Source organism: Trichechus manatus, unplaced genomic scaffold (assembly GCF_000243295.1).
Source record: "Trichechus manatus latirostris isolate Lorelei unplaced genomic scaffold, TriManLat1.0 scaffold00122, whole genome shotgun sequence".
In the NCBI taxonomy this organism is placed as follows: Eukaryota; Metazoa; Chordata; class Mammalia; order Sirenia; family Trichechidae; genus Trichechus; species Trichechus manatus.
Window position 1 is genome coordinate 4,362,140 of NW_004444058.1, and position 17,433 is coordinate 4,379,572.

The 17,433-nt window shown below is 54.3% G+C and overlaps 2 protein-coding genes across 6 annotated transcripts in view; one reads left to right on the plus strand and one right to left on the minus strand.

Annotated features, from left to right (window-relative positions):
- Nucleotides 1-646: 646 nt before the first annotated feature.
- HOMER3 (homer scaffold protein 3) lies at nucleotides 647-8,603 on the plus strand. 4 transcript variants are annotated; one of them, XM_004384487.3, is made up of 9 exons: nucleotides 647-755; nucleotides 833-989; nucleotides 1,185-1,316; nucleotides 4,980-5,087; nucleotides 6,003-6,127; nucleotides 6,824-6,980; nucleotides 7,308-7,412; nucleotides 7,498-7,584; nucleotides 8,412-8,603. In XM_004384487.3, the coding sequence occupies exons 1-9, from the start codon at nucleotides 742-744 to the stop codon at nucleotides 8,601-8,603; spliced, it is 1,077 nt and encodes a 358-aa protein (XP_004384544.2). In that variant the 5' UTR covers nucleotides 647-741. The 4 variants fall into 4 exon arrangements, with proteins under 4 accessions (XP_004384544.2, XP_023594573.1, XP_023594574.1 ...); XM_023738805.1 differs by having other exon boundaries at nucleotides 655-989; XM_023738806.1 differs by having other exon boundaries at nucleotides 655-989; nucleotides 8,421-8,603.
- Nucleotides 8,604-9,561: 958 nt separating this feature from the next.
- The window catches only part of DDX49 (DEAD-box helicase 49), a 12,301-nt gene continuing 4,429 nt past the window's right edge, over nucleotides 9,562-17,433 (minus strand). Inside the window, exons 2-13 of one of the 2 annotated variants that reach the window (XM_012557886.2) lie at nucleotides 14,813-14,936; nucleotides 13,758-13,843; nucleotides 13,554-13,675; nucleotides 13,216-13,403; nucleotides 12,994-13,134; nucleotides 11,895-11,970; nucleotides 11,576-11,652; nucleotides 11,362-11,459; nucleotides 10,496-10,570; nucleotides 10,252-10,340; nucleotides 10,101-10,172; nucleotides 9,562-10,020 (exon numbers count right to left, since the gene is read on the minus strand). In XM_012557886.2, the coding sequence (XP_012413340.1) occupies nucleotides 9,838-10,020; nucleotides 10,101-10,172; nucleotides 10,252-10,340; nucleotides 10,496-10,570; nucleotides 11,362-11,459; nucleotides 11,576-11,652; nucleotides 11,895-11,970; nucleotides 12,994-13,134; nucleotides 13,216-13,403; nucleotides 13,554-13,675; nucleotides 13,758-13,843; nucleotides 14,813-14,936 (1,331 nt within the window). In that variant the 3' untranslated portion in view covers nucleotides 9,562-9,837. The remainder of the gene's footprint in view (nucleotides 10,021-10,100; nucleotides 10,173-10,251; nucleotides 10,341-10,495; nucleotides 10,571-11,361; nucleotides 11,460-11,575; nucleotides 11,653-11,894; nucleotides 11,971-12,993; nucleotides 13,135-13,215; nucleotides 13,404-13,553; nucleotides 13,676-13,757; nucleotides 13,844-14,812; nucleotides 14,937-17,433) is intronic. The other variant, XM_023738808.1, reaches the window with a different exon arrangement.

The following is a 17,433-nucleotide window of genomic DNA, read 5'->3' on the forward strand; positions in this document are numbered from 1 at the left end:
GGGTGGCGACGAGAGGAACCTACGGAGTGGCTGGGGAGCCCAGTCCGTCCTATTTGGAGTCCACCCTGCCCTTAGGGTGGACCTGTGTGGCTACATCTTGTCCTTCTAACCATGCTGGGGTCTCTCTGGGGATTTGGACTAGGACTCCTAGGGGCACCTCTGCCCCAGGTTCAGACCTGGGCTTCCTCGTGGGTCCAATAGGGTCTGGCCTCCCAGTTGGCACCTGGGCATGGCCCACCCACTTTTTGCTGGGACACCCTGGTTTGAGGTGGATCTGGTAGAAAGTAATATCCCCTTAGCCTGAGATTGTGGGGGCTCACCAGATGTCTCAAATGACCAGGATGGTGGGGGGTTCACGCTGCAATGCCAGGGATGCTGAGCAGAGACCTGCTGGCTCTCCAGGCCCCTCAGGCTCCACTGCATCCGACTTCCCCTAGAGAGCGGTCTCCTGTCCCACATGATGTGGGGGTTCCCTGAGATGGGATTGTGGTTGCTGTTAGCAGCCGTTGAGTGGATTCTGACTCATGGGGACCCATGTGTGCAGAGTAGAACTGTGCTCCATAGGGTTTTCAAGGCTGTGACCTCTTGGAAGTAGATAGCCAGACCTTATTTCTGAGGCACCTCTAGGTAGGTTCGAACTGCCAATCTTTCAGTTAGTAGTCCAGTACTTAACCCTTTGAACCAGCAGCTCCTGCCCCCTCTCTGGCCGCCCCTTGGAGCCTGCTCAGCCCAGCTTGACCAATGTCCACAACCAGGTGAGCACCTCCTCTGCTTCGATCCCCAGCCTTACCCCTGTGCAGCTCCACGCCCGCTGAATGCCCTCTTCCCCCAGGGAGCAGCCCATCTTCAGCACACGAGCTCACGTATTCCAGATTGACCCGGCCACCAAGCGGAACTGGATCCCCGCGGGCAAGCACGCCCTCACCGTCTCATACTTCTACGATACCACCCGCAATGTCTACCGCATCATCAGCATCGGGGGCGCCAAGGTGCGGTGGGGCCTGGAGGCGGAGAGCGCCTGGGGTCCCTGCTGTGTGCCCCTAGCCGGGGGTGGCCTGCACCTTCCTGGGCCAAAGTCTCCCCTCCTGAAATAGCTCAGAGCAAGGCCTCTGAGCCCTCTTCCAAAGTGATGCTCAGAGAGTTTCATGATCGTTATTATTGGCCCCTTGAACTTTGCCCCCCAGGCCATCATCAACAGCACCGTCACCCCCAACATGACCTTCACCAAAACTTCCCAGAAGTTCGGGCAATGGGCAGACAGTCGTGCCAATACAGTCTATGGCCTTGGCTTTGCCTCTGAGCAGCATCTGACCCAGGTAGGCCTGCGGGGAGGGCCTGGGAGGACAGGCTGAGCCTGGGGCCTCTCCTGGATGAAGTGGGAACTTGGGACAGTTCCCAATGGGCATTTGGAATTGGACCAGCCTGAATACCTTCCAGATCCCTGTGTAGTGCAGTTGGTTTGCGCCTGGCTAGCCCTGGTGTTGCAGTGGTTAAGCACTTGGCTGCTAACTGAAAGGTCAGCGGTTTGAACCCACCAGCAGCTCTTTGGGAGAAAGACCTGGCGATCTGCTCCCGTAAAGATTTCACCTTAGGAAACCCTATGGGGCAGTTCTACTCTCTCCTATAGGGTCACTATGAGTCAGAATCAACTGGCAGCACACAACACCACCACCACTAATCTGAAGGTTGGCAGTTTGAACCCACCCAGTGGTGCCTTGGAAAAAAGGCCTGGCAATCTGCTTCTGTAAAGATTACACCCAAATAGACCCTATAGAGCAGTTCTGCTCTGTCCTTCATAGGGTTGCCTGAGTCAGAATTGACTCTACAGCAGTAGGTTTTGGTGTTTTTTGTTGTTGTTTTTTTTTTTTTTATTGTGCTTTAAGTGAAAGTTTACAGTTCAAGTTAGTTTCTCATACAAAAATTTGTACACACGTTGTTACGTGACCCTAATTGCTCTCCCTGTGATGTGACAGCACACTCCTCCTTTCCATCCCGGATTTCCTGCGTCCATTCAACCAGCTCCTGACTCTCTGCCTTCTCATCTCACCTCCGGACAGGAGCTGCCCATTTAGTCTCATGTATCTACTTGGGCTAAGAAGCACTCTCTTCGGTTTTGGTTGTTTTGAACGCCTTTCAGCTTCCCTGGTTGAAGTCCCAGCTCTGTTGCCCACTTGCTCCGATTGTGGACTCACCCTGCCCCTCTCTGGACCCCATCTAGCAAATGGGTGCACCGAATGGGCTGGGTGCTAGTTCCTCATGGCCTCACTCCACTCCCTCCTGTGTCTGTAGTTCAATTTTGTCTTTGCTCCTTGTTTCCTTAGATTCTTGGTGCTTTCTTGTCCTGCTTGAGGTCTGGAAGATTTTCCCACTTGTTTTCTTCTGGAAGCTTTGTTGTTTTCCTTTCCACTTTAAAAACCAGTTGCAGCAGAGTCCACCCCATCTCACTGCAACCCCATGCGTGTGAGAATAGAACTGTGCTCCACTGGGTTTTCAGTGGCTGAGTTTTCAGAAGTAGATTGCCAGGCCTTTCTTCAGACGCACCTCTTGGTGGACCCAAACACCAACCTTGCCGTTAGCATTCGAGCAGTTAACCATTTGGACCACCCTGGAACTCCTTTCAAATTGAAGCTTGGATTAATTTCTGTGGGTGGTGTGAGGTAGGCGTTGAGGTTCCTTTTTTCTCCCCACGTGAATATTCACTTTGATCTTGGGCCTATTTTTGAGAAGACAATTTTCCCCCACGGGTACCTTTGCTAATATTTTCTTTAAACAATTATTTTTAACCTAAGGGAATTTATTATGAAATTTATTAACCTAATTGTAAAAATGGTGTGATGGGGCATCAGACCTAAGGAGATTTATTTTAAAACGTATATCCTACCTGTATTAGCTTCATAGGGCTGCTGTAACTGTCTCACAAATTGGGTGGTTTAAAACTTATTTATTATCTCACAGTTCTGGAGGCTGGGAGTCCAAATTCAAGGTGTCAACAGGACTGTGCTCTCTCTGAAAGCTCCAGGGGAGGCTCCTTCCTTGTCTCTTTTAGCTTCTGGTGGTTCCCAGGGATTCTTGGAGTTCCTTGGCTTGTAGACGCATCATCAGTGCAATCTCTGCTTCCATCTTCACATGGCTGTCTTCCCTCTGTGTCTGTGTCTCTTCTCCTTTTGTATATTAAATTAGCATCCATTAGTACAAGGAAGACTAGAGGGAGCCTCAGGCCTGCTCTCTCTTTGTTATAAACTGCTGATCATCGAGTGTATTCTGACTCACGGTGACTCCATGTGTGTCAGAGTAGACCTGTGCTCCATAGGTTTCTCAGTGGCTGATGTTTCAGAATTAGATCACCAGATCTTTCTTCTGAGGTGCCTCTGAGTGGACTTAGACCTCCACCCTTTAGGTTAGCAGCCAAGCACGTTCACCTTTTGTACCATCCAGGGACTCCCTCTTTGTTATTGTTTGTTGCCATCAAGTTGATTCTGATCCATGGAGACCTCATGTGTGTCAGGGTATAACTGTGGTCCATAGGGTTTTCAGTGGCTGATTTTTTGGAAGTAGATTGCCAGGCCTTTCTTTCACGGAGCCTCTGGGTGGACTCGAACCTCCAACTTTTCGGTTAGCAGCTGAGCTCATTAACCAATTGCACCACCCAGGGACTTCCTTTGTGTTATAAAGGGATATTAACGAGTGTCCCAGGCGTTAAAGACAAATTAGCATCAAACTGAGGCTCTCCTTATTGAAATAAGCCTGAGTGATCTCGGGGGACATCTAACTCAATTGGCATAACACAGTTTATAAGGACAATGTTCTATATCCTACTTTGGTGAGTAGCATCTGGGGTCTTATAAGCTTGTGAGTGGCCATCTAATACTCCACTCATCCCACTTCGTCTGGAGCAAGGGAGAATGAAGAAAACCAAAGACACAAGGGAAAGATTAGTCCAAAGGACTAATGGACCACATCTACCATGGCCTCCACCAGACTGAGTCCAGCACAACTAGATAGTGCCCGGCTACACCACCGACTGCTCTGACAGGGATCATAATAGACAGTCCTGGACAAACCAAAAGATCAAAAAACCAAACCCGTTGCCGTCAAGTCCCATTCCAACTCATAGCGACTCTATAGGACAGAGTAGAACTGCCCCATAGGGTTTCCAAGGCATGGCTGGTAGATTCGAACTACCGGCCTTTTGGTTGGCAACCAAGCTCTTAACCACTGCGCCACCAGGGCTCCTGGATAGAGGTGGACAAAAATGTACAACAAAAGTCAAACTCACAAAAAAAGACCAGACTTACTGGTCTGACGGAGACTGGAGAAACCCCAAGAATATGACCTTCGGACACCCTTTTAACTCAGTACTAAAGTCACTTCTGAGGCTCACCCTTCAGCCAAAGATTTGACAGGCCTATAACACAAACAATAATACACAAAGCTCAACCATGGATACAAGACTAGATGGGCACACCAGCCCAGGGGCAAGGGCAAGAAGGCAGGAGAAGACAGGAAAGCTGGATGAATGGAAATTGGGAACCCAAGGTCAAGAAGGCGAGAGTGTTGACACGTCGTGGGGTCGACAACCAATGTCACAAAATGATATCTGTATTAATTGTTTAATGAGAAACTAATTTACTCTGTAAACCTTCACCTAAAGCACAATTTTAAAAAAAGAAGAAAGAAATAAGTCTGATTGATAGGAAAAGCAAACCCCTCTCGATGTGGCTTGATGTATTTAATACCACCCCTATAAACATTTGCCATGATCCCCACCCTGCTTTTTGTGGCATCTTTTTCCAAGCCGTCTCTCCACTTCCAGTTCACAGATGAGGGGTTGGGCACGGTTGCTAAGATCCACTCGAGGTAATGGAACTGACTCTGCGCGGGGGTGACCTGATGGGTCAGCCGGTGAGGAAGGCGACTGGTGAGGGAGGCGACTGAGGGTTTCTTGACTGATTCTCTGTCTTCCCCACCCCCATCCCTAGTTTGCCGAGAAGTTCCAGGAAGTGAAGGAAGCAGCAAGGCTTGCCCGGGAGAAGTCTCAGGATGGGGGGGAGCTCACAAGCCCAGCCCTGGGGCTTGCCTCCCACCAGGTCAGTACCCCCCACCCTGCCCAAATGCCCCGAGCCAGCCAAGCTGTATTAGGGGGTCGGAACACTGCACTAGGTGCGTGAGACTCAGCAGTGCTCAAGACCCAATACGCACAGATGATATAAAACTAGAGGCATGGCAGGGATCAGAGGGGGGAATGGGCATCCCGGGAGTGTGCCATCCGGGGGTCTAACCTGGCCTGGGTTCAAGAAGGGCACGAAGTAGGCATGAGTGACAGAAACTAGCTCAGAGGGTGGCTGTGTCCCTGGGTGCTCAAGTTGTTAAACAGAATTGCAGACCGAAAGTTGAAAAGGCTAAGGAGGGTCCAGAGCCATGAACTGTGCCTTGAGATTTCTCCCCATTCAATTATCGAGCACCTACTGTGTACCAGGGCTGGGTACCAGGGGTGCAGGGTGACAATGCAGGCTGGCCCCTGTCCTCAGGGAGCTTGTGATCTGGGAGCAAGGTGGGCCAGTCAAGAGCAGATTCAGCCTGGGGGGTGGGGGGGACTTCCTAGGGGTCTACAATGGGATGTGGACTTCGGCCACAGGGAAGGGCATCACTAGGAGGGAACAGCATGGTGGTTTCAGACTGCTCCCCCTTTGCAAACTGAGACCATTTCAGCGGGCTTAGACTAGACTGCCTCAGGTTTGTCTCCTGGTCTTTGCTGAGAGCCCAGGCTGGTGAGGCGGACAGGGCCCGAGACTCAGGCCCAGGGGGTAGGAAAGGAGGGAGGCGGTCGGACCCCAAGACTGGGGAGGACTGGCTGGGGTCCACAGGTTTCCACACTTCAATTCAAGCCTTCTGACCTCAGTCACGACCCCAGTGACGTGGCCCTGATCCCAACCATGACCCCTCTAACCCGGCCTTGATCAGCGTGAAGCTACTTTACACCGTGACCCCGCCCCCTCCCGCAGGTGCCTCCAAGCCCCCTTGTCAGCGCCAACGGCCCCCCCAGCGACGAAAAGCTGTTCCGCAGCCAGAGCGCGGACGCCCCTGGCCCTGCGGAGCGCGAGCGGCTCAAGAAGATGCTGTCCGAGGGGTGAGGGGGGGGAGTGGGCGGGGCCTGGAGAAGGGGCGGAGCTAGAGGGCTGGTATTGCACAGAAGGCAGGGCCAGGTGGGGGGTGGGGCTAAAGGAAGACATTGGGCGCGGAGGGTGGGGCTAGGAGAAGGGCCGGGGCATGGGCAGAGTGAAGGGGAGAGACTAGAGGGCAGACAGAGGGCGTTGCCGGAGGTGGGGAGTGGGGCGTGGCGGGTTCCAGGTTACTGAGAGCGCAGCAGGCGGCAGGACTTGAATGCAACCCAAGGCCTGGGTAGAGGAAGGAGGCTGACCGTGCTCCTCTCACGGAATCCGTCCCTACATCCGACTATCTTGTACTGTGACCCACCCCCTGATGACCCCTCCCTGTCTCAGCCACTCCTCGTGGCTAACCCCGCCCTGTCCCATCCACGCCTACCTGGGCTGAACCTCTTGGCCCCTCCTTACCCCGGTTCTGACCACGTCCCCATGGGATGTCCCTGCCCCCAACAAGACCACGCCCCTCAGGGGCGTCCCCGCCCCTGACCTCAGCACCTCACCGCCCTGGCCCTGCCCCTAGCCTCATCCTACCCGACCCCCGCGTCAGACCCGGTCTTGACCCCTGTCTGCAGTCCAGCTTCCCCTGGAATCCTTCCCCTAGCCTTGCCCTTAGCCCAGCACCGCCCCGGCCCCGCCGACCCCATCCCGCATTCCCGCAGCTCGGTGGGCGAGGTTCAGTGGGAGGCCGAGTTCTTTGCGCTGCAGGACAGCAACAACAAGCTGGCAGGCGCCCTGCGAGAAGCAAACGCGGCGGCGGCACAGTGGAGGCAGCAGCTGGAAGCCCAGCGCGTGGAGGCCGAGCGGCTGCGGCAGCGGGTAAGGGCCCTGACCCTCCCAGAGTCCCCTCCTGTCCCGGGGACCTGTGAATCCCCTGCCTCTGGGCACCCTCTGTGCTGGGTTCACCAGCTGACCGTCTGGGCTCGGCAGGTCACCTCCTTGAGCCTCAGTTTCTTGCTCTGTTGAGTCTGAGACAACACCCACCAAGAGGGTGGTCAGACCCCACAGTCTGAGCGCCCAGAGGTGGGGGATGGTGGCCCCAACCATAGGGGCAAGCAGGAAGAGGATGCCCCAGGGGTCAGGGGAGGTGGGAGAGTGCCAGCTGGGGTGTCCTGAGCTTTGGGGGCTCAGCTCCTGTCTGCACAGGTGGCTGAGCTGGAGGCCCAGGTAGCCGCAGAGCAGCCCGCGGTGGGTGAGGAGCCCAGGCAGTCACTGGAGCAGTTGGAGGCATTAGTGCAAACCAAGGACCAGGTGAGTGTCTCCTGGCCTCGGCTTTCCTGAGCTCCCTCGGGGGAGCCAGGACCCTGGAGCCAACCCAGTGACCCCTTCCTTCCAGGAGATCCAGACACTGAAGAGCCAGACTGTGGGGCCCCGGGAGACCCCAGACGCTGCCGAGCGCGAGGAGACGCAGCAGAAGGTGCAGGTGTGTGGGGCACGTCAGGTGGAAGTGGATGGGCGACCCCATCAAATCCTCGCAGTCCCCAGCCTGAGGGCACGGAGCCTACGTTTGCACCCAGGTCTGGCTGGCCTGAGGAGCTTGGGTGGCCCAAGTAGTTTATGCTCAACTACTAACCCAAAACTTAGAGATTCGAACAAAGCAGTGTCACAGAAGAAAAGGCCTGACAGTCTGCTTCCATAAAGATTAAACTCCACTGCTGTCGAATCAATTCCGACTCATAGAGACCCTATAGGACAAAACAGAACTGCCCCATAGGGTTTCCAAGGCTGTGACCTTTATGGAAGCAGATTGTCAAGTCTTTCTCCCTCAGAGTGGCTGATGGGTTCAAACCACCAAGCTTTCAGTTAGCAGCTGAGTGCTTTAACCACTGTGCCACCAGGGCTCCTTCCATAAATATTAGTCATTGAAAACCCTATGAGGCAGTTCTACTCTGCACACAAGGGGTCACCATGAGTCAGGGGCTGACCTGACACAGCTAACAACTGGCTGGCTTGGCTTTCGCCCAAGCCTTCATCCAAGAAATGTTCAGGGAACACATCTGTGAGCCTAGCACTTGGAAATAGTAAAGGGTTTGGTGTCCCCCAAAGAGACCTAGGAGAGAAAAGTTGAGGAAATGCTGCCTTTTGTCTCCTGGGCAGAGAGAACAGCACGTGCAAAGGCCCCGGGGTGGACAGAAGTTGGCGTGTTCCAGAAACCAGAGGGCCATGGAGGTGGAATCAGGAGGAGCAAAGGCAAGGGGAAGGGGCCATAGGGATAAGGGTCATGGCCCCACTGCCACCTTCTCCCCACAGGACCTGGAGACACGGAATGCAGAGCTGGAGCATCAGCTGCGAGTGTCAGAGCACAGCCTGGAGGAGGCGCGGGCCGAGCGGGAGCGGGCACGGGCTGAGGTGGTGCGGGCCACACAGCTGCTGGATGTCAAACTGTTTGAGCTGAGCGAGCTGCGTGAAGGCCTGGCCCGCCTGGCCGAGGGCACGCCATGAGCCAGCTGCCGGTGGCCAGCAGAGCTGGTTCTGTATGGGACGATTTTTGGGGTGTGGTCCAGGCCACAGGCAGCAGAGTCAGGGCCCAATTGCCTTGGCAGGAACTGGGGGCCCAGCTTGGCCCTGGCCTCTCCCAGCTCGGAGGTGTTTTTTGAGCTTTTCACTGTAGTTTCTAGAATCCTGGGGTGTGTGCTAGCACCCAGATTACACTTCCAAGTGTGGCTGCAAGTGTGTGTAATGTGTGGGAACCTAACCAGTCGCCGCCCTTCTCCCTGCCTCCCCATAGTATACTTTGTGACCCTGCGTCGTATAGTGCCTCAGCCAGCCCCCCTGTAGCCAAGGAGAGCAAGGCTCAGGGGACCCCCCCACCACAACCAGGTGGCCAGCTCTGCCCAGCACTGCAGCCCTATCCCCTTGGGCTCAGCCCTCATCTGTCAGGACCCAGTTTGGCCTTGATCACAGTCTCTGCCAAGTCCAGGCTGAGGGAATGGCTTTCTTAGCGTAGACGTAGTCTTCTTGCCTGGAGAATAGGCGGGTACTCACAGGACATGCCACAACCCCAGATGCGTCAGGTTGGCATGCACAGAAGCTGCTAGAACACAGCACTGGTTTTCCTCGGGGTGACCTCCCTGAAACCTCACAGCGGTGCTGGGAGGGTGGCACTGTTGTTAGGACCTTTTTCTGGATAAGAAAACTGAGGCCCAGAGAGGGGGCATCACTAGCCTGAGGCCTGGCAGTGAAAATGTCCAGCACTATGGCTTTGGCTGGTTGTCTTCTGAGCTGTGGGCATGACCTGCCAGGAATGGTGAATGGTGGGCTGTGGGGAGAACATTCTGGGGACTTGAGATACACAGATGACCACACGTTCCTCCCTGTCCCCAAACCCAGAGAGTTGGACCAGGGATGGCAAAAAGCATTTATTCAACACCTCCTGCATGTGACACATCATTCTGGAGGCTCACAAACCCCTTCTCCATAATAAAGGGCGAAACCAAGTCCACAGGGGACCCTGGGCCAAGGTGGCTGACGTATAGAGTCTGGTTTGACCTCAGAGCTGTGGACTGGCCTGGGGACGCAGGGCGGAAGCCATGGGCTACCCGCCAGGGTGAGGGGGACCAGCAGGCCGCGGGGGACAGCCGTGCCCAGGGGAGACAGTTCTGGGTATCCAGACAGGTCCCTCCTTGGCTCGATGGAGTCCCAGGTGGGTCCTAGGTAGATGGGGGCTGTGGTGGACTCAGGCCGGGCCCTGGGTGGGCAGGGCTCTGTGGAACCCTGGCTGGGCCCTGGGTGGGCACCCCCTGGGCCTCCCGCCGGCCTTCTGCCGCTGTAGTGTCTGCTCCACCTTCTCCTTGAAGCGCCGATTCTTCTGCCTGATCTTGGCCAACTCAGTCTTGCGCTTGGCCTCCAGGTCAGGGTCCTGCACATGGGGGGCCAGAGGTGGTGGTGAGCGAGGTACCCTCCCAGAAGCCCTGGCCCCCACCTGCCAGGCGGCCTCACCTTCCCCTCCAGGATCAGCTGTTTCCGCTTGTTGATCTCCTTCTTCTCGTCAAAGCTGGTCGCCTCCAGTTTCTAGGGGAGGGAGAGGCTGCTCACGGGGGCCCACCCCGAGGGAGCAGTCCCCAGCCCACCTGCCCAAACTCCAACTCACAATCTCACATTCCCGCCGCACCACATTGACCTGCGTGAGGATCTGCAGCACTTCCGCCTCTTCCACCGAGAACTCATCCAGCTTCTTCTCTAGGGGGCATGATAGTGAGAGTGAGCTCCCCGTGTGGTGGGGCATGCCAGGTGTGCAGTGGTAGCAAAGCCCTGAGAGATCAGAGTGGGAGGAGCCCAGGGAGGGAGGCCCAGTGTGATGAGTCCACCACCCACCTGCCCCCAGCCCCACTCACTGATCTGCTCCTCGATGGCATGGACCAGGTGGATGTCATACTGTGTCACCAGCGTGATGGCCATACCCTGCCGTCCTGCAGGGGCACCACAGCCAGTCACTCACTGTGTGCTGGGACTGGGACACAGGCGGGCAGAAGGCAGGGACCCAGTGCCGGGCATCTTGGAGGTGAAGGGGGAAGTGGAACAAGCCTAGAGACAGGGCTCACCCCCTAGCCTGACCTCCATGTGTGGATGAGTCTGTCCTAGGGTTGCAGCTGTCCTGGCTGCCCAGTCTGCCACCCTATACAAGGTTGCCAATATGCTAATTTTCCTTTTTGGCATGGCCACCAGGGAGCCCAGGTGAAGCTGTGTTAACAATAAGCCCTGAGTACCTCAGCCTGGATCCCTGTGCTTGATTTCTTTACACCTCATTTCTATGGCGGCCACTAGCCCTGGAACAGTGCTGACCACTGAAGAGCTGTTTTTGGGGCTTAACTGCATGGCAAGGAGGCTCTGCAGTTCTCAGTCCCCATCACTGGGCCCGGAGAGGCAGCGTGACCTGCCTTTGAGGCTGTGGGGTCAGGAGAGAAAGGCCAGGCCTCGTCTGACCCCAAAAAACACATCTCTCCCTGCTTCTGGTGTGGAAGAATCTCCTGGAACACCCATGCCCCTTCCCAGCCCACTAAGGAGCAGAGAGATGAATGTCTCCTGGGCCCGGGGTGGGGGGCAAAGGGTGAGGATAGAGAGTAAGGGTTGGGTGTCTGAACCTGGATGCCAAATCCTGAAAGGCAGCATCACACCAGCTGGGGCTAGAAACCCACTCATAGCTATGACAGCCAAGGGGAGAGGGGTGAAGTTACAGCGAGCAGTGGGGCCTGGGGCTCACCTGCACGGGCTGTGCGGCCGACACGGTGGATGTAAATCTTGGGGAGTCCGGGGGTGTTGTGGTTGATGACCACCTGCACAGTGGGAATGTCCAGGCCCCTGGAGGGAGAGGCCTGGCAGCTCAGCACCCAGGCGGGGGAGGTGGAGGCTGGGACTTGCCCAGTACCATCTTGGGGACGGAGCACCCTGGATAGAGGTGGAGCCAGGCCCCTTACCGGGATGCCACATCCGTTGCGATCAGGATCCGGTAGATGCTGGACTTGAACTTGGCCAGGGCAGCAAACCGTTCTTTCTGCACCAGGACAGGGAGACAGTGGGGTCAGGGAGGCTTCTCAGCAACATGTGGGCACATCCTGTGTGAAGTCAGGGCAGGGTCAGGATAGCCCTGCCCACACGGGGCTCACAAGGCCAGGCCAGGATAAACACTACGATGAAGGTCCAGCAGATAACAGGAGATGTGGACTGGGAGAGAAAAGGGTGTTCCAGGAGAAAGACCAGCTGAGTGGGTGGGCCTGGCCAGGCACGCCAACACACCTGTTTCATCATCGAGTGCAGTGCCACAGTGGGGAAGTTGAACTTGCGCAGCATCATGCACAGGATCTGGCAAGTCCTGGCAGGAAGGAAAGTTCTGGTCAGCCATCCACACAGACCTGCCCACCCAGCATCCTCTCTGCTGACCCCGCCCTCGGCTCCCAGACAGGCCTAAGCCATTCTGAGACTGCTGCTCTGACTGGGATGCAAGTTCTCTCTGCTGGAGTTGTGGGGCTGGGAGATGAAGATGGGCACTGTCAGGAAGGCAAGGCAGAGAGAGAAGTGACTGTAATAGCATGTAGGCTGCTGGATCCCGCCATGCCTGACAGCTGCCCTACACCCAGATTTCTCAGTTCTGGGGAGCTGATACTTTCACCTCAGGAACCGCCCCTTAGGGGAGCTATGGCCACACCAAGGCCTCCCCAGAGTGACGTGGCCCATCTGACCTCTGCCCTCTTATCTGGCTCATGCAGGAAGAGCCCACAGGTTCTTGACAATCCCTCCCACTCCCTGAGTGCCTAAGCAAAGGGCCCACAGGAACTTCCTGGGGGGTCTCCTGTGATGTGGGGACAACGTAACAACATGACAGGCCTAGGTGTTGGGGGCTGATGCCCACAGGGTCTCAGCCAGCCATCACAGCACTCCTGAGATGGGCTTGGGAGGCCCAGCAAGGCTTAGTGACACCCACAGGCCACAGCGAACAGTGGCTGGTCTGAGCTGTTTCCCAGCTGCTGTGGGGGCTCCCCAGACAGCCCAGCCCTTGTGTTTCAGGGCAGAGCAGCAGAATCTAGGGTGAGCAAACCAAAAACTGACCGGTTGCTGTCGCGTCAACCCCAACTCATGGTAGCCCCACGTGTGTTACAGTAGAACCATGCCCCACAGGATTTCCACTGGCTGATCCTTCGGAAGTAGGTCACCGAGCCTTTCTTCCAAGGCACCTCTGGGTGGACTTAAACCTCCAGCCTCTCAGTTAGCAGCCAAGTGCATTCATGATGTGTACCACCTAGGGACTCTTCGAGTGCGGTGACCTCAGCAAATCGCTCCACCTCGGAGCCTCGTTCTGAGCGAAGCCCTGGAACCTGCTTGGGTGTGGTGCACTCACTTGCAGGTATTGGTGAAAATGATGATGGACCAGTCCTCATGTTCGTCCTGGAAGCCCTGGATCAGGTGCACCAGGTAGGCATCTTTCACCTTCTCGGGTACGAGCAAATAGCGCTGGTCCAGCTGTTCCACCGTGCGGACCCTGGGTGGGGGTGGGTGCCAGGCCTGTCTCACCTTCTGTGCAAGGAACAACCCCTGGCCCACCCCACCAGCTGGGACTCACGGTGCCTGTGCCTCCCAGAAGAAGGGCTGGTTGGTGGCCAGGCCCTGTAGCTCGCGGAGCGTGTCGGTCAGCGTGGCGCTGAACAGCAGCGTCTGCCTGCAGGCCGGCACTGCCCCCAGGATGGCCTCCAGGTCTGCAGTGAAGTCTGTGCAGCCCTGCTCCAGCAAGCGGTCTGCCTCGTCCAGCACCTGCACAGGAGCTGGTGAGGCCCTGTCCGTGCCCACCTGCCCCGCTCAGTCTCAGTGTTCCCAGCATCACTTCCTGTGGGAGGCACCGCCCCTCCAGCCCCTATCAGGCTCCAAGCTGCCCTACGCCCAAGGGAGGTGGGGACGACTCACCAGGAAGCGGATCTTCTTGATGCTGAAGGTGCTGGAGCTGCGGAGGTGGTCGGCCAGGCGCCCTGGCGTGGCAATGACTACGTGAGGCTTCCGAGAGAGCTCCAGCGCCTGGGCCACCATGTCTGTGGGTGGAGGGCAAGAGGAAGTTGGGCAGGAATCTGGGGGGGCGGGAACTTCAGGGTGCTATGCCAGAGCCCCCCATACCCATGCCGCCGACGATGATGCAGTCTTTCAAGCCCAGAGGCTTTCCCAGGACTCGGAACTGCTCCGCGATCTGGTAGGCCAGCTCCCTGTGGGTGTGAGGGGACCAGGCGGGTCAGGAGGGGTCATCCTTGCCTACTGTTCCTACCTCCATCCCAGAGCTCCCCACAGAGCCCCTGGCCTCCCAACTCACTCTCTGGGCTCCCCATGCCCTCATGCTGAGTGTGTGAGACCCCTGAATATCCTATGGCCCCTCCCCTAAGCCTCCCCCGAGCCCCAAACTTGCACCATCTCCATATCCCCTTCTCAGCAATGGTCTTGCCACCCAGTCACCCAAGCCAGAGACCTGAGCAGGGCTGGTCAGTCCCCAGGTTCCCTCCTCTCTGTCCCCACAGCCCCAGCTTGACCAGGACTCCTTTCCTTGGCCCCCCTCCCAATTTCCACTCTTCCCTCACCTGCTCACAAGCCCTCAGAGCCAACTCTAAACCCTAAGCCTGGCACCTGAGGTCCTTCTCGAGCTGGCTCAAATGTGCCCAGTGCCCACTACCCTTTCTGCTCCCTGCCTCATGCCACTGCACACAGGCACTGGCAGTTCCCTATTCAAGGATGCTATTCCTCACACTTGGCCCTTTGAGAGAGATTCTTCATCTGTTACGGCACCCCTCAATGAAGGCTTCCTCATCTCCTCCTCCCGCCCCAGTCAAATTTAGACATCCCATGGGGCCAGGCCCACGTGGCAGGCAGTGCCATTACAAGACTTATCCTGTCTTATCGCGTTGATTGCTGTACTTGTCTGCCGAGGCCTTGGGTTTCCCGAAGCCAGCAGACATCTACTCCCTGGGCTATGAGACTGTGCACAGCCCTGCCCAACCAGCACTCACCCTGCCCTGGCCCCACACTGAGCACTCCCCACACACCATGTCATTTCCTTCGGCAGCTTTCCTAAGAGGCAGGCATGGTTTCTGTCCCCATTTCAAGTGCGGGGAAGTGTGGCTCAGAGAGGTACAGGCACTTGCCGAAGAGAACACAGCTGGTTAACTCACACTCCAGGGGCTCACCTGGTGGGTGTCAGAACAAGGCAGAAGATGCCATAAGGGTCCTCAGACAGCTTCTGCAAGATAGGCAGGACGAACGCTGCTGTTTTGCCACTGCCGGTCTTGGCACAGCCTAGGCAGTCCCGACCTGGCAGAGGACAGACCAGCATCAACACCTCCAGAGGAAGACAAAGGGTTCCATCGGGCACAATTTACAATAGCTCGCACTGAATGGAAGTCCCTGGGTGGTGCAAAAATGAATGCGGTCGGCTGCTAATCAAAATGTTGGTAGTTTTTGAGTCCACCCAGATGCGCCTCAGAAAAAAGCCCTGATGATCTACATCGGAAAAATCAGCCATTGAAAATTCTATGGAGCACAGTTCTATCCTGACATACAGGGAGTCGCTACGACTTGGGAGTCAACTCCACAGCAAATGTTTTTTTACTAAAACATTTAACGAGAAACATCTGGTCTATGCCTTTACATTTGAGCCATACTGACGATAACCCTACAAGGGAGAGGCTGTTACCATTCTCATTTAACAAAAGGGGAAACTGAGTTTTGGAGACTTGCCCAGGACACCCAGCTTGTGAGTAGCAGGGCTGGACTGGAACCCACATCCATTTGACCCAAGACACTGTGCTGCTAACCACCACCTCATTCAGACTCCCTCCTAGACGTGGGATTCCCTCCACCAATCTGCATTCTCCCCAACGTGTCTGTCAGTTTGTCGTACTGTGGGGGCTTGCGTGTTGCTGTGATGCTGGAAGCTATGCCACCAGTATTCAAATACCAGGAGGGTCACCCATAGTAGACAGGTTTCAGCTGAGCTTCCAGACCAAGACAGACTAGGAAGAAGGACCTGGCAGTTTACTTCTGAAAAAACTGGCCAGTGAAAACCTTATGAATAGCAGCGGAATACTGTCTGATATAGTGCCAGAAGATGAGCCCCTCAGGTTGGAAGGCACTCAAAATACGACTGGGGAAGAGCTGCCTCCTCAAAGTAGAGTTGACCTTAATGACGTGGATGGAGTCAAGCTTTCAGGACCTTCATTTGCTGATGCGGCATGACTCAAAATGAGAAGAAACAGCTGCAAACATCCATTAATAATCAGTACATGGAATGTAAGAAGTATGAATCCAGAAAAATTGGAAGTCATCAAAAATGAAATGGAACACATAAAGATTGATATTCTAGGCATTAGTGAGCTGAAATGAACTAGTATTGGCCATTCTAAATCGAACAATCATATGGTCTACTATGCCGGGAATGGCAAATTGAAAAGGAATGCCGTAGCATTCATCATCAAAAAGAACATTTTAAGAGCTATCCTGTGCCCTTTGTCACCACTCTTATCCAATACTGTGCTGGAGATCCTAGCCAGAGCAATTAGGCGAGAAAAAGAAATAAAGGCATCCAAGCTGGTAAGGAAGAAGTGAAAGTGTCTCTATTTGCAGATGATATGATCTTATACCCATAAAACCTCAAAGAATCCACAAGAAAATTACTAGAATTAATAGAAGATTTCAGAAAAGTATCAGGATACAAGATAAACACACAAAAATCAGTTGGACTTCTCTACACCAATGAAGAGAACTTCAAAAGAGGAAATCACCAAATCAATACTGTTTACAATAGCCCTCAAGAAGATAAAATACTTAGGAATAAGTCTAACCAGAGACATACAAAATCTATATAAAGAAACCTGCAAGACACTACTGCAAGAAACCAAAAGAGACCTACATAAGCAGAAAAACATACCTTGCTCATGGATAGGAAGACTCAACATTGTGAAAATGTCTATTCTACCCAAAGTTATCTACAGATACAATGCAATTCTGATTCAAATTCCAATAGTATTTTTTAATGAGATGGAAAAACAAATCACCGACTTCATACAGAAAGGGAAGAGGTCCCAGATAAGTAAAGCATTACTGACGAAGAACAAAGTGGGAGGCCTCACACTACCTGACTTCGGAACCTATTATACTGCCACGGTAGCCAAGACGGCCTGGTACTGGTACAACAGATACACAGACCAATGGAACAGAATTGAGAATCCAGATGTAACTTCATCCACCTATGAGCAGCTGCTATTTGACAAAGTCCGTTAGTTGGGGAAAAGACTGTCTCTTTAATAAATGGTGCTGGCATAACTGGATATGCATCTGCAAAAAAATGAAACAAGACCCATACCTCACACCATGCACAAAAACTAACTCAAAATGGATCAAAGACCTAATATAAAATAAAAACGATAAAGATCATGGAAGAAAAAATAGGGACAACACTAGGAGTCCTAATACGTCACATAAACAGAATACAAACCCTAAGTAACAATGCACAAGCACCAGAAGAGAGACTAGATAACAGGGAGCTCCTAAAAAATCAAACACTTATGCTCATCAAAAGACTTCACCAAAAGAGTTAAAAGACAACCTACAGACTGGGAAAAAAATTTTGGCTACGACAAATCCGATCAGCATCTAATCTCTAAAATTTACAAGATACTGCAAAACCTCAACAACAAAAAGACAAATAACCCAATTAAAATTAAAAAATGGGTAAAGAATATGAACCGGTACTTCATCAAAGAAGACATTCAGGTGGCTACCAGATACATGAGGAAATGCTCACGATCAT